The sequence below is a fragment of the Chenopodium album genome, chromosome 17 (genome assembly GCF_948465745.1).
Source record: "Chenopodium album chromosome 17, dcCheAlbu1.1, whole genome shotgun sequence".
Classification (NCBI taxonomy): domain Eukaryota; kingdom Viridiplantae; phylum Streptophyta; class Magnoliopsida; order Caryophyllales; family Amaranthaceae; genus Chenopodium; species Chenopodium album.
This window is the reverse complement of record NC_137850.1, coordinates 40,462,537-40,477,891: the sequence shown is the minus strand read 5'-3', so window position 1 is coordinate 40,477,891 and position 15,355 is coordinate 40,462,537. Positions and strand designations below refer to the sequence as shown.

Sequence of the window (15,355 nt, the reverse complement as noted above, 5' to 3'; positions counted from 1 at the left end):
ATCTTATAAATGATCCTTTCTCCCTCCTTGGAATCAAGTTTTTCATAAACCTCCTGATATGCCTTTTCTTTCGCTTGACGAACAGCTGCCTTTGCCTTACTCTTAGCCTCCTTATACGCTGCAAAGGTTTCATCACTCCTACATTTTCCTAAGGCTTGATAGCATTCCCTTTTTTGCTTAATTACTGTTTTCACCTCTTCATTCCACCACGAAGTATCTCTCTGTATCGAAGTTCTTCCCCTAAGACCTCTTTGGCCACTCTTAGGAAACAGTTCTTCATTCGTAACCAAGTCATGTCCGGATCCACCTCTCCATCCCAATCCGCTTCTTCAATTACCTTTTCTGTAAAAACCTTAGCCTTTGCATCCCTTAGGGTCCACCATCTTATCATAAAAACCTATAAGTTTGATACAGTCCCCAACCTAACAAGTCATGTCCGGATCCACCTCTCCATCCCTTTCTCTTGACATTAATAACATAAAAACCTATAAGTTTGATACAGTCCCCAACCTAACAAGAAAAATATAAGGTTTCAAAAGAGGTATATATCTACATGGTGAAAAAGCAATATGAATGTTAGCTAAAGATCAGGTAAGGATACAAAGGAAATATTGATAAAGAAGCCTCAAGTCAAGTATATGCAGCACAACAGGTACCTAAAAGAGATCTCATCAGAACACAATTTCTTTAACTCCAAATCTACTCATCAAGTTTGTATATGCAATGATACCAATCAAACATCAACACAAATTACACAATACTGTGAGCAACAAGCAGAGACAAAGAAAGGAAAAAAGTTGTTATGTTAATGTAATTCAGAAAGGGTGAATGTAAACATAAACATTGAGAGCATGACACCAGAAAAGGGGAAAACGTAAGACAGTGAAAGAAACAATAGTTTAAGAAAGTATTGATGCTTGTACTACGGTTAAGTAAGCTAATTAAGGTGACAATTTTTATCACAATCAACATCTATTAAGATTAAGCTCAAAGTGCAAATTCCGTGTTCCACATAAAGTGTGGCAAAACAAGCAATAGTTTCGGACACGAAATGCCCTTCGATCTTTCACCAAATCCAAATTTTTATTTTTTCTTTCCATTGTGGGAATATGAGTTTCCACAGCAGTGATCATGCTTTTTAGTTTTCACGATGCTCATAATTAATAAAGATCAAGTAGGCAAAGATCATCTACCAGTCCCAACTAACAGTCCAATTCAGTCAATAATCCAATGAATAACTCCTAATTATAACCCAATCCCAATACCAGAACTTATTAGATTACAAAGTAATTATTACTATACAAACATGTAAAGTGTATCTCAGTAATCTCACTAAGCAATAAATTGTATACAAACATGTAAAATGCAGTAAGTACACTACAGAACACTGAATATTATAGTGGGTCAGATACAATGCTGAAGCTTCAATTTATAGCATCCAGCAGCTAGGAAACATTGGAGGGTGGGCCTAAAGATACCAGTTGCTGAAGGCCCATATTTCGTATGCAACCATAATCAAATGCCAATTTCTGATTGCAAGCATTAGTGCTAGTCATGATATTAAGCACGGAATGAATATACCAAATCTGCAAAAGGACATCTTGCACAACAGAAAACACATGCAATTTCCTTCACTATTCACTACACTTTCTTAGGATTATGAGCAATAGTTATAAAGTTTAAGGATTTTATCAGAGCAATAGGGATGAGATGCATATCTTTACACGTATGGAAACCAAAGACAATTTAATGTTCAAACGGTCAGAACTTGAATTACAGCCCGACAGTGGAGAGCCTAGTGGCCCAGCCATGAGTTACGTTTCTCTCACAAGCCATCTTTTGGTGAAAAACAAATGTGGCATCTCACAAGCCATCTTTTGTGAAAAACAAATGCAGCAAAGGTAATTTGAACAGACAGTAAAAAATTGCCTGTTTAAGCATGAATGAGAATCCTATTCGTTGTGCCCTTGTGTTGGTGCATGTGAAATAGTAGTAGTAGAAATATTAAGTTCAATTAAAATTATGAACAAGACAAACCTTTTACAAGCACGGGAATTAAAAAATTAAGCTCTGTGTGGCACTCTGGCACATTGAATATGCTGTAATTTTAGCCAAGAACCTAATATCTGTATATGGTAATGAAAGGTATCAATTAGCAAAATTCAACAAATACACACCCAAAAAAAAAAAGAAAAAAAAAAAGAAGGCAGGTATAGTTTTGCCATTTAGACTAATACTGCCAGCTAAAGCTTATATATATTGAAACATGTAACTGCTTGAACAAAGTTGCATATTGTTTTGGTTAGCTTCAGAAGGCAGAGAAACTAATATTCCGTATTAAGCAATTAAAACCAGCAATAACTGAAACTAAATTTTCAGTTTTAAAAAGCTAATATTGGGGTTTTGGAAAACATAGATCAAATTGATGAACTGCCCAATTTCTGAAAGCTGGTACCAACATTTGCACAGTGAAAATATTTTTATGAGCTTATCAGTGACCTTTTCTTTTTTACAAACTATAAAGAGTTCAAAGATATATGTTCTCAGTTCCCAGTATAAAATCAAATAATTCCTATTGAACTATATTGTAAAATCAGATTACAAATTTGTTTTTCATAATTGGACCTAAGTTGGGTGAAACTTTGGCTAAAGATCACTCATGGACTGAAGAAAGGTTGAAGTGGAGGGTGATGCACAGATTGTGATTCAAGCCTTGAAAGAGCAATGTAGGCATGGAGGTGACTAAGCTACCAACTCATTTTTGAAGGTGCCTTAGCCCCAAGTGATTCCTTGTCTTTCTTTTTTTGCTTTGGTGACTGTCATGAGGCTGCTTGCTGTCTATCTAGATTGGTGTAACTAAAATCCCAGGACAATCCTACGGGTTGCCAAATTTGCTTATCTGCAATTCTGAACTTGATTCATTGATCTGAATTGTGGATCAGGAGATTCAGGACTGATACAAATCAGACTAGGGCCACTAGGCAGCCAAATTTGGTTTTCTTAAAGAATTTAGTAGTAGTTGGTTTGCTTAGTTACTTGACCTAGCTGGTGATCTACATTCCATAATAGCGATCAGTTCCAGGCCACACTGGTTCCAGCTAACTTCCTCTTTATCTACTCTAGTAAAACGTAGTTAGAGGCCTAAACTCAAAGGCTCCTTTCACACTCTTTATAGGCCACAACATCATATTAGGCCAGGGTAACATGGATTTTGATATTAAACATGTATGATCAGAGAAATTCGATACATTTGAAAGTCAAAGAAGAAAATAGATGCACAAAACAAATGAAGTTGCAATATATTGTGTATTTTCCCCATAACTACTGAATGAAGAGCATAATTCAGCCACCTGTTTTGTATATGTCACAATTCTTACTCCTAAAATCCTAAGTGCTCAAGACTAACACATAGGCTATTCACTATATATCTTTGGGGAGTACATACCTAATAAACAGAAGAGGTGTAAGGGAACTATGAGAAAAGAAGTCAAACATTTAAAATGTTTAGTCTAGGAGGAGAAATAATAGAAGCTATAGATATTGAGTGTCCAGTAATAATCCTGATGATTTAGAAACTTAAATTATAAATGATCAGTCAAGACACAAATCAGAATAGCCAAAGCTCATGTGAACAAGTATGAGCATCCACTGACCATCAGCATGGGAGATTCAAATATAGGTAACATGCAATCATGCGAACAAGTTTTTGGGTTAAGGAATTACAGTCTGGATTGCTAGACCGCTTGGAGGCAAAGTATAGTAGAAACCAACCATCATATTGTAGGATGTCAGATTACAGAGTCTCATACTTATATCTCTAAAGTACACTTAATTTCCATTGTCCAAAACTTATAGTCGTTTGTTAATCACTTAATCCATTCACAATCCCAGAGGGGACATGTCAACACATAAAACATTCACCAACTCACCATAGTTTGAAATGTTTCTATGTAGCAACAAAAAGTACGAAAATTTCAAATGGCACACTATTTCGCACCAAATTTGTCTAATCGCAGTCCTACTGTAATTTTGACTAACACCAGTGATATCAAATTTGATCTTCCAAAAAAAAAGTAAGAATTCCAGCACAGAAAATTCTGACAAAAGTTAAAGATTTAATTAAGCATCTTAATTAGTGTAATTAAAGTCTAAATAGGTTCTTTCTTCATCACAATAACACTGCATTGAAGCAGCATGAAAACATAAAAGACGACGATTGTTCAGTAACAAAAAGATTCCTATTACCAGAAAATCCTGTCAAAAAATGTGGTCTGTCTGTGAAGAGTGTGAGCTAAGACATTAATAATAACAAGTCGGAGAAAACAAAACAGGCTACTAAGCACTACCTAGCATGAGAGTTTAGCTATTTTCATTATAAACAGGCAAATCTATAAATAGATGATGAAGTTTCTGTCTGATGAGTACTGCACAGAAATTGTTGTAAGGGTTAACATAGAAAAGGTGTCAACAAGTTTGCAACGAATACTGCAATTTTCAAATCAAGAGTTATCTCCTAACAAAATTTGAACCACACCAAGAACAGGAAAATACGAAAGTATTGCAAGATTCATACAAGTAATTATAAATTCTGACATTAAAGTCAATACAGTAGAGAGCTGAGAAATAGAATAATTCTTCACGGGACTGAGATTACCTGCACCGATGACGCAGGTAAGCATGACAATAATGAGAGGATTGCAAGGTCAATTCTTCTTGTCATTGATGCTAAAATTTCTCAAAATTACGAGCACTGGTGTATACCCTTGTCGCTTATTCAGTTAAACTCAACCAAGACCAAGCACCTACAGGATACCATTGCTTCTCAACATGAAGATTTCAACAACTTATCAGGGAGCCACCAATAAAGGCAGCTATTGACAGCACAAATTCACCAAGCCAGCTCAGTAGCCTTAAACAAAGTTGTTACCAACCATTTGAAATCGAAACTTTAAAGTCTCCCAATACCAACAAAAGGCGTGGCTGCTGGTCATCTTATAAGCATTGTACTGATGTCAACGCGTCCTCACAGAGAAATAGTCTAGCACTAAAATAGAGTTACTACTTCCAGTAGGTTTGTTGATAGAGCATGTTTGATTGATGATATATACTCTTGGGTCCTCAAAGGCCCAGGATGAACTAGCAGGCAAATAACATATTCCATCAGTCCATCTGAAGAGCTTGGGAATCAACAACATGACCAGGGAACTCATCAAAATTGTCCACCTTAACAAATGTCTATAAAACAACAATATTGAAAGGATTTTAAAACGAGAATCTTGAAATGGGATAGCTGCTGCAGAACTCCGTTCAAACCAAACAGCAGTGGAGAGAAAATCCTTCATTTTAATTTTAAAATTCTGAGAATTGATTATAGGATTTGAGTATCTTTTCCATCACAAAGATCTCACTTTAAGGAGGAGATAAAGTAAACCAAAAAGAGAAAATCACAACAGTCTAACCACCAGTTGCTTCTCTACTTCATATATCTTCTTTAACCCCTGCATTCACCAAAATCAATACTTTCCGATAGTTAAGCATCTCAACCCGTCAATTCTTAACCACAGCATAATTCTGCTGATACCATGCCAACATATTAATCAAGGAAACTAAACCAAGTAATACCACATTGTGGTAAAAATTCAATGACATTCGAACAACATAAACAACAGCCAATAATCCTCGGTTCTGTATATAAACATACATGAATATCTCCATCATCAGTAAACTCGACCAAGAACTTCATAAACCAACCATAATGATGATTACACAAACAATATCAGATTAATCCAATAACCAATCAATCACAATGTCAATACCCAGAATCGTAAAATGTCGTTTCACTGGACTAATTACAAGAATTCAATCCAGTAATCCACAACTTGAACCTAATGCAAGAAAAGCAGCAATGTCATAAAAAAATAGTAAGTAATTTGTTTAGGGTTTTAATACATAGCAACAAAATTAAACTACTGGATTCGAAAAACATAATGCTCAGTGAAATGAAAACCGGAATTCGATAAGAAGGATTGTGTAAGCAAATAAATTCTTTGTTTAAAGCAAAAGAACCCTACTTTCTAAGTTAAATCAGTTTAACAGTAGTAAATTGAAAAAAAAGTTGATATGCAATTACGAATTAGCTAAATTGAAGTAAAATCAAGATGAAGAAGAAGGTTACCAATGTTGGAAGATTGTCGGAAGCTGCATTGCATCGCCCAAAATTGGCCGGCGATGTTCGTCGGCGACGAGATAGCCCCGTCAATGTATAAAGTATTGTATAAAGTTATCAATTTCCTGTTCAAGAAAAAAAAAAAAAAAGCAATTATTATGAAACGAATGTGAGAGGAAAGCGTTGTGATTATTACGAAATGAATTGAGTAATAGATAATCTTGAGCAAGGTACAATTTTTCTTATCTGTACTAATCTATTAAAAAGTGTTTCTAACAACGTTCACGTGTCATGTAAACCCTCCTCACTACGCCACGTCACCCATGCAACTATTCATAACGCCACGTGGCTCTCCTTTCCATTTGTTTTCATTATGTATTTAAATAATAAAAAAAAAATTATGTAATTTTTTATGTGATATTTTGAATACAAAATATCAATATGTAACAAATAACAATATGAATAACAAATTTTTTGTTTTTATTTTTTTAAGGGACATTGGCACACTCGTTTCAAAACTGACAAAGTTAAATATTCTAAAAGTTACACCATTTATGATAAAAATAGGGTAAAATTGCTAATGATTTTAGCGGTATCATTAGCGGTTTGAAGTTTTGAATAGAGGTGACTATTCGGTTTTCAGTTTGGATTTAGGCCAAATTCAATCCAATCCGAAATAAAATTCGATTTTTGATTTTCAAATCCAATCCGATCCGATCCAAATTTCTTATCAATCCTATCCGAATCATAATTCGGTTATTTGGATCTGATCCGAAAATCCAAATTAAAATACATTGCAAATATTTAGAGCGTAAAGTGATTATAAAAATAAAAAGTAATTACAAAAATTTTAGTCTTGAAAACATAGTTGTACAAGATTATACAAGTATTGAAAACATAGTAATACATAATAAATATTGATGTAATTATTAACATAATTTTACATGATTAATTTAAACAATCCTCATTTGTAAAAAGCATGGTTTTATATTTCGGTTAATTCGGTTTTTTGGATCCAAACAAGGTCAATCCGATTCGATCCGAAAATCCGAATTTTCAAAAAATACCAATCCGATCCAATTCGATTTAATATTTGGATCCAATCCAAATTAAAAATTCGGTTCGGATTAAATTGGATTTCGGTTTTTATCCAAATAACGGACACCCTAATTTTGAAAACAAAATTTTTAGGGTAAAACTGCTACTAGTGTTACTTACACTTACCACCACACTAGGGAAAAAGATTTTGTGGGTCTTGACTATTGAGTTACGTGGTGAGGTGTGTTGAATATGAGCCACTCAAACGCTTTGAAATTCTTCAACCTGTCTTCTTCCACTCTATACTGTCTCCGGCTTACAATCTCTATTTTCAACTTCACTCTACTGAAAAACAACAAAGGCAAATTCATCTTCTTCGTCTCACATAATTTCTCTCTGTTTTTTTGTTAATTATATAATTTGTAGAATTTTATCTAAAGTTTGTCACTCCTTTAATTTTTACAGGTTTGTGGGATTGTGATTATGGCTTCTATAATTGCAAATCTTTCTCTTCCCATTTTGATGAATAGGGTAAAACCCTCTTTGAAACCCACTTCAAACTTTCCAGTTTGTGCATTCCCAGGTCAATTTCTTCTTGTTTACTGCCTTTTATTAAGCTGTAATTTGTTAATCATTGTCTGAAATTTATTCTGTGAATGTAGTTGTTTTTGGATTATGTGTTGTTACTGAAACCTGGCAGTTGATGAATGTTCATTTTGTTTTCTGATTTGGAAAATTCTATACTCTAACTGTTTGCTTGTGAGTTACTATTTGGGTTCGGAATTAATTGTCCGGTGATGGTGTAATTCAAACTACTCCCTCCGTCCCTTATTTACATGCCTATTCTAACATAATAACATTTATTACTCACATAATAAAGAGAAATAGGCATGTGATAATATGATAACTAAATTTGCAACGTTGGGGGTATTATGAAATTGCTTGTAATGCATCTTAAGACTGAAGCTGCTATTGAGTTGATGAAGTGACTACAAGCAGAGAGGGAAATCAACAGATCTCATGTAACTCAATTGTAGACAACCTTAACAAGATAGCAAAAACCTAATCTAATATATCGTCTGATTACAGACTGTTGGGGCTGAAACCCAACCTATAGTTGCTGTTCTAGGTGTCTAAATACACAAATTTTGATGAAGTCATAATTAGATACTATTCTCTGACATTCCTAAATTCCAACCCACAAAACTTATAAGCTTGCCGTTAAAATTTCATGTACTGGCATTGAAGGCACCAGAGTAACAAAGTCAGAAATAGCAGATCAGAAAGAGAAGTTGACCACCACGGCTAACTAAATTGGCCGATGAATAGCCAGTGATAAGGTATAGGAACAAGGAAAAGCTTTCTCAGAAGCCCATTTCTAGGCTTGACACCATATGCCTTGTCTCAATTTTCATTTTATGTATTTTGACACATGAAGTGAGTTAAGGGATGAGGATTCATCCTAAATGCCTATATTATTGTTGGCGCATATCATGAGAGTGTATATTGATCAAAATGTAATATGGCAGAGTAATAACTAACTGTTATCTCCTGTTACCTCTGGTGTTTATCATCCATAAGAGATTAAAGTCAATGGTAAGATTAGGGTAAGACAGTTTGGAAGCTTCAATAGAAAACCAGTTCTTGCCTTTTGGATACATGTCTTCTAGAAAAAGGTGATGTAAGTTAAGAGAGGAGTGGTCCATTTCTAGACTTGCTGAGGTTATAGAGGAGTGCATGAAGATACACTTGCAGAAAGGAAAAAATGTTCAACTGGAATTGTTTGTCTGTAATGTAGACTTTCCATTAATGTATTTCGATTGCATTTATGTATTTCGATTGCATTTATGTCTATTATGTTAATACACCAGAAACTATTCACAACTGGTTAGAAATGGCTTAAGAAACCTGGACCCCAACCCAATGGGAATCCTTTCTCAAGCTCAGCTCGTGTTTCATATATCATGTTCATGTACTGTAGTTTATGTACACCACTTCTATTTTTCTTCTTCTTCTTTTAGAATCATGTATATTTTAAATTTCTTGCTTATCTTGATGGGTGCTTCTTTTCAGAAAGACGAGGCCGTGTGGCGGTTGTTGTGAAAGCAACAAGTGACAGTTCTGATTCTTCAACGTCTTTGAATGTTGTCAAATCAGTTCAGAATCTTGTGAGCATCCTCTTGCACCCTCCCTACCTTCTGTTCTGCGTCCACTTTGATGGTCATGTAGTATTTACCTTCTCAAGAGATACCTTCCTAAATTAATGCAAGTAGAATTGAAACTTGAAAGTTAAACATTGTTTTTGTTTTGGTCGGCTGGTCCATCTAGCACAACTAACTACTTATAATCAATACCAAATTTCTAACTTCTTCTCCCTTTTTTTTGGCATTCAAATGTGTAACTTTTTGGACTATTGTTGATGCAGTGGGATAGCCCTGAAGATCGAATTGCTGTTATTGGTTTGGGGTTGACAGCTGTTATTGCATTTTGGGCCTCACTTAATGTCATTGCGGTAAGTGCTATGGACTTTTTTTTTTTAAATTTTTTTTAGTGCTATGGACTTTTTATTTTGCATTATGTGAGCTTAAAGCATGGTAGTGCGTGGGTATATTTAAGAAATAAGAACCATACTTAAGGATTGTACTGAGAAGATCTGTATACTCTATATTGTACTTGCTCTCTTTTATTTTGCTCTGACTAAGTGACTAGGACTTTACCATTCTGACAATACCTTAAAGTAGTTAATGATCTGATAATCTATCTGTTGGTTTTTGACAAACAATTCCCAATTATGGGTAAAAAGGGAAATTTTTTGAAAAATAGAAGTATTGTAAACAGTACCTCTGGAGATGTCCATAGATAGTATAGATTTTTTTCCAATAAAACATGAAGGGGGAAGTATAGAGAAGCCTGGAGATTATTTTACCATGGGAATTTGATTGATATTTTCTTACATAAGCTGACATTTTGTAATGAACTAGCTTAAGGGAAAGGGGTAGTGCAGGCAATGCAATACTTAATCAGTTATAATAAGCTTTTAGGAAAAGCTAGTCTGGTATTTAGATATAAGAAGACTATATAAAGAGAAGACGATGGAAGAAAGATCATGATGAACAAGCCTCTCAAAAGCTTATATTATCTGTTATTTCCAGTTTTTATTGCAAAATTTCATCTTCTTCTTTCTTTCTTTCAAATTCTGATAGTTAAGACATAAGAAGGCTATATAAAGTGAAGACTAATGAGAGAAAAACCATGATGAACAAGCTTCTCGAAAGCTTGTATTACCTGTAATTTCTAGATTTAAATGCAAATTTTCATCTTCTTCTTTCTTTCAATTTCTGCACAAATTTTCAGTTAATAAAACATCTATCTTGTATTATTCTGTTATAGAATGCCATAAGTCGGCAGTATTTAAAGTGTAAAGATAAAGATGAGTGGAACAAGAAGATAATCGTGATTAATTTTTGGATAGCAGCAATAATAAAAGATTATACAAGCTTTTGACAGGCTTTCTCTCTTCAAAATTGTAAAACAAGCTAAAGAAAACATTCAATAATGTTCATCATGATTACTGTTGATAAATCAGGCATTACATTGGTCAAGTCCCGAAGTGTTGCATTCATGATATTGACTTGGATGTTAAAAGCTGTTTCTTTCAAAAAGCTAAGCATCTTACTGGAAACCTTTCATTTGCTTGGATGAAATTTGCTCACAATGATTTTAGGGTCTCCTTCTGGCTATAATGTATACTGTGGTTATCTTGGAGATGACGAGAAAGAGAGAGGAAGAAGGAATGGTAATGAGGGAGAGATAATGAAGAGGTATGGAGATGGGGGAAAGAAGGCGTAGCTTGGGATGAATCAGAACCGTGAAAGACAGATGTAGAATGAGGAGGGAGAGGGGAATTTTTTTTTTTTTAGTTTTTTTTTATTTAATGGCATTAGTATTGCTTTGTGCATTGGCAAAATACAATAACCTCTATTACCATACGTGATGACTGGGTTTATCTGAGAATATTCTAAATTTCATTGTCATCATGGAGACATGGATAATTGTCCTAAATTTTATTGATGTTGATTGTTTTTGAGTTACATAACTTTTGTACAATTTGGTCATATTTATCTAGTCTTGCTCAACACTTCTTGGAATCTGGGTTTCTGATTCTTTTTTGCAATTCTCTCACTTTCTTGGCATTCATGTCATTTTGTAACTGTTCTGTAGTTGTGAACTTGTGATTTGCAATTCTATATAGATTCTGAAGGCATACTCAGAGGTGGATCTTTCTGCCTTCTTTAACCATTTTTTTTTCTATTCTCCTCAATTAAGATTCAATATTTCAATTTGAGGCACAAGATCCTGTACAACTTTAAGTTCTTTGAAAGAGCATTTTCTGTGGCCGTAAGATCCTCGGGACTCTGATATCACATGTTGTCTTTTGATGATGTTGCTTCTTAACATGAGATGATTATAAGTTTTAGAGATGCAGTTCTTTTATTCTATGCATTAATCCTGATATTCAATTCATCAGGTTGAAGTTTTAGAGATAAGTTATAATTTGACATTGATCCATCTTTTGAGTTTCAAATTGTAATGTGGACTGATCTGCAACCAGTCATCTTTTCGGCTTTGAATTATGGCTAAGAAACAGATTTTCGGATTTCCCTTCTTTTGACTCTGTTATATCCGTTTTATGAACAGGCAGTCGACAAGCTTCCTTTAATTCCAGGTTTCTTGGAATTTGTTGGGATATTGTTCTCTTCGGTAAGTATATCCTACTATGCTTGCTTAAAACTTGCAAGTGTTGGCACTGACTACTCTGTAATATTTATATCAATCTGTTAATCTAACTTCAACCTTCTATCTGGTGATTGATTAATTTTTATGAGACTCATATTGGTGGTAGCTAGACTGCTAAGCTGTTGTGTCTGGACTGAATGATATCACAGAAACAAGAAGCCCTGGGAGAGGGGGCGGGGTTGTCAGGAGAGGAAATGTGGACATTGGACCTTAAATTATGATTCTGGTTTCTTATTTTAACAGTCATGAGCTCATGACTATTTGTTACTATTCATATGTTTGCATAACCAAAAGACTTTCAAAACAAAAGGCAAAGCTTCCCCTTCAATGCTTTATTGATAGATGAATTTTGCTGTTAGGTGAGCTACATCAGTTCTCATTTGTGCAAGTAATTAAAAGAAGTTAGGGTGGCTGAGTTTGTAGGTCTATAGAATCATATACTTATGTGATTTGAGAAGTTGGGTAGATTGTTCTCCCACGGTAAAATCTCTAAAACTTTCTTTACACTGGCCGAATGTTGTTCTAAATGATGGCCAATCCTTCTTATCACATCTTTTTTGTTAAGAGACATGTACTAGACATAAGGGAAATGGATGAAGGCCATGTATAGCAGCAACCCATATGTTGTTTCACTCTTCAATTTCATGCTTAAAACCTCAATAATTTTACCTAACCTTCTAGTCGTATGATGAAGAGACTCTCCTGATTAGTGATCATATTATATACTAAAAACCTCTGCCCTTATTCTTCTTCTTCTTGTTTGATGTTAGGTTGATCCTAATTGGTTTTCGATGTATAACTTCATATGTAATATTTTTTGTTTCCAGTGGTTTATTTACCGGTATCTCTTGTTCAAGCCTGACAGGTGAGTAAAAGTTTCTCTTCAACTTATTCTTCATCCTTTCTTTATTTATTGCCTGATTTCTTTTCATCAACTCTGTCTAATTTTGAAATTTTCATTGGGGGCCTTGCGTTATCATAGAGAGGAGCTGTTTAGGAACATCAACAAGTCGGTATCAAACATCTTGGGCCAGTGAAGGACACCGTACCATCATCTGTTGATTAGGTATTGATGTGTTTATCTCGGTTTTTGCTGTATGATGCATTAGCTCTGGCCTCTGGGACTCGAACGACCAAGATTAAGCCCTTTATTGTATAGCATATTACTTAGTGACATGATACATGGTATAGCATAGTAGTACTTGCCTAAGTTTCTGCTTTGTAGGAGCTATGGTCCAGTTTGGAGTTCTAGATTAACGAAACAATCACAATGTATTACTCGTACAAAATCTTTTGGATACACCCGATAAACAGTATTTTTATTATATTATGCAATGTCCAAATGTTCTACACGAACTAATTTTAACTAATTTTGGGTAACCTATAACCTGGTTTGGGAAACCTATAACCTGTATTACAGAGTATTTATATTTTTAAGAAATGAATTTTATAAAGAGGGGTAGGATTACAATTATGCAGTATGATTGATTTTTACAAGGTTAATTTCTTGTAAAAAGTGTAATTTATATCTATATAAAAAAAACTTTTATTATTACTATTATACGAGTAATAGATTCACAAGCATAACAATTACAAAAATATCTCTTTGTTTTTTTTAAGGAAACTTTTTAGAGTATCTCTTTGAATAAAGTGAAAGAAATAATTTAATGACCAAAATGATAAACAAAGAAAAAAAAAAAGGTCTAAAAGGATACCAAGCAAATTCAATCCATATTAGGTTAAGTATTTGATGTTACTTCATCTGTAAGATACAAGTAACCGATCAGTAACGCAAATTCTATATATACTCCACATATTATGGCGGTTGATTTGTTATTATTCCTGAAACTAGCAATTCAACCTTCTTTGTTCTCCACAAATTTAGTGCCCTTTATTTGTTTTCCCAGATACAAGCAATTCAATAACCTTTTTTCAATAATAATGGAGTCAGCAGCTTCCAATTTTTCTCCTTCATGCTCCCCATATTCAAGATTCTCATCCTACTCACCTGAATACACCCCGTCGTCTCCTGTATACACGCCGGAGTCACCTCTATGCGCACCGGAGTCACCCGAATATACCCCATCTTCTCCTGAGTACACACCAAAGTCACCCGAATACACTCCGTCGTCCCCTGAGTACACACCAAGGTCACCTGAATACACTCCGTCGTCTCCTGAGTACACACCAAAGTCACCTGAATACACCCCGTCGTCTCCTAATTATTTGTCCAAGACACCTGAGTATACACCATCTTGGGCATCATCTCCTGAATATACACCTAAATCACCCCAGTACACCCTGTCATCTCCTGAATACACTCCATCTTCACCAGTTTATTCACGGTGTAAGAGACAAGGGGAGACACCTTTAAGGTGTAGATCAAGAAAAGAAAAACAAGCAAGGCACCTTTGATTTTTATGGCAGTTTAGTGTTAATAATTGATAAGATGTTAATGTTAAAAGCAATAATGTTGTTGAATTTTCTGTATCATGATATGTTATGAGTTATGAAGTTTCGTTTGACATTTTAATGTTGAACACTTGAACAGAAATCTTGAACAATGTTGCTTAGCATTTTTTTGTTACTTTGTTCGTTAATTTCAAGACAATTTCTATCTTTTACATTCTTATTAGCTAGTTTATGAATTCAGATTGTTTGTAAAAAATATATACCCCAATATTATGTATTTAGATTGAGGTTGATTCTTGAAACTCATGCTTTGAATTTCGGTGCAAGAAAAATTCAAATAGACGCCTTGAGCTAGAGTCAAGCCCTACTCAACTCATTGTCTACTTGGACACGCATGTCGGTATAGATTTTTGATCAGTAATATATTTAATTATCAATAAGTATAAATTATAACAATTGAAAATTAATAATCTATTCATTGACATGATTCTAACAAGTGAGCAAGTAATAAAATATGGAGGGAGTATTCAATTTTCAACCCTAATTTATGTGAGAGTTAAATCATCGGGCTTTGGTGGAAATAAAAATTATGTTTTGCGTATTAAATCAACCTCAAGCCCATAAATCATAAACCCAATGAGCCCAACTCGCTATGGACCCAACATTAAACCGCCTCAGCGCTCCCCTCCCTTCCTTCGTCTATAAATATACAAAGGGGTGAAACTTTTCCCTCATTTTTAAGCCTTAACTAAAAAATAAATAAAAAAAACTTCAAAACTAAATCACACCCATTTTACTCATGAAGCCTTCTCAACCCTACTACTACCGTAACAACAACCACCACTACCACTATTACAATCCTCCTCCACCCTCGCAACATCCACCGCTACTACCCACACCGCCACACTACCACCATCCACCGCCTTTTCGCCTTCACGAGGC

At 34.6% G+C, this 15,355-nt stretch overlaps 1 protein-coding gene and 1 long non-coding RNA gene across 2 annotated transcripts; one reads left to right on the top strand and one right to left on the bottom strand.

Annotated features, from left to right (window-relative positions):
- Positions 1-1,058: 1,058 nt before the first annotated feature.
- Positions 1,059-6,451, bottom strand: LOC145589698 (uncharacterized). The gene is made up of 3 exons (XR_014101791.1): positions 6,176-6,451; positions 4,655-5,885; positions 1,059-2,126 (listed from the first exon to the last, which is right to left on the bottom strand). It is a non-coding gene; the product is annotated as an uncharacterized LOC145589698 (long non-coding RNA).
- Positions 6,452-7,414: 963 nt separating this feature from the next.
- On the top strand, positions 7,415-13,331 carry LOC145589697 (protein CURVATURE THYLAKOID 1C, chloroplastic-like). The gene is made up of 7 exons (XM_081646377.1): positions 7,415-7,565; positions 7,670-7,787; positions 9,278-9,372; positions 9,630-9,716; positions 11,903-11,965; positions 12,829-12,866; positions 12,984-13,331. The coding sequence occupies exons 2-7, from the start codon at positions 7,688-7,690 to the stop codon at positions 13,036-13,038; spliced, it is 438 nt and encodes a 145-aa protein (XP_081502503.1). The 5' UTR covers positions 7,415-7,565; positions 7,670-7,687; the 3' UTR covers positions 13,039-13,331.
- Positions 13,332-15,355: the final 2,024 nt, after the last annotated feature.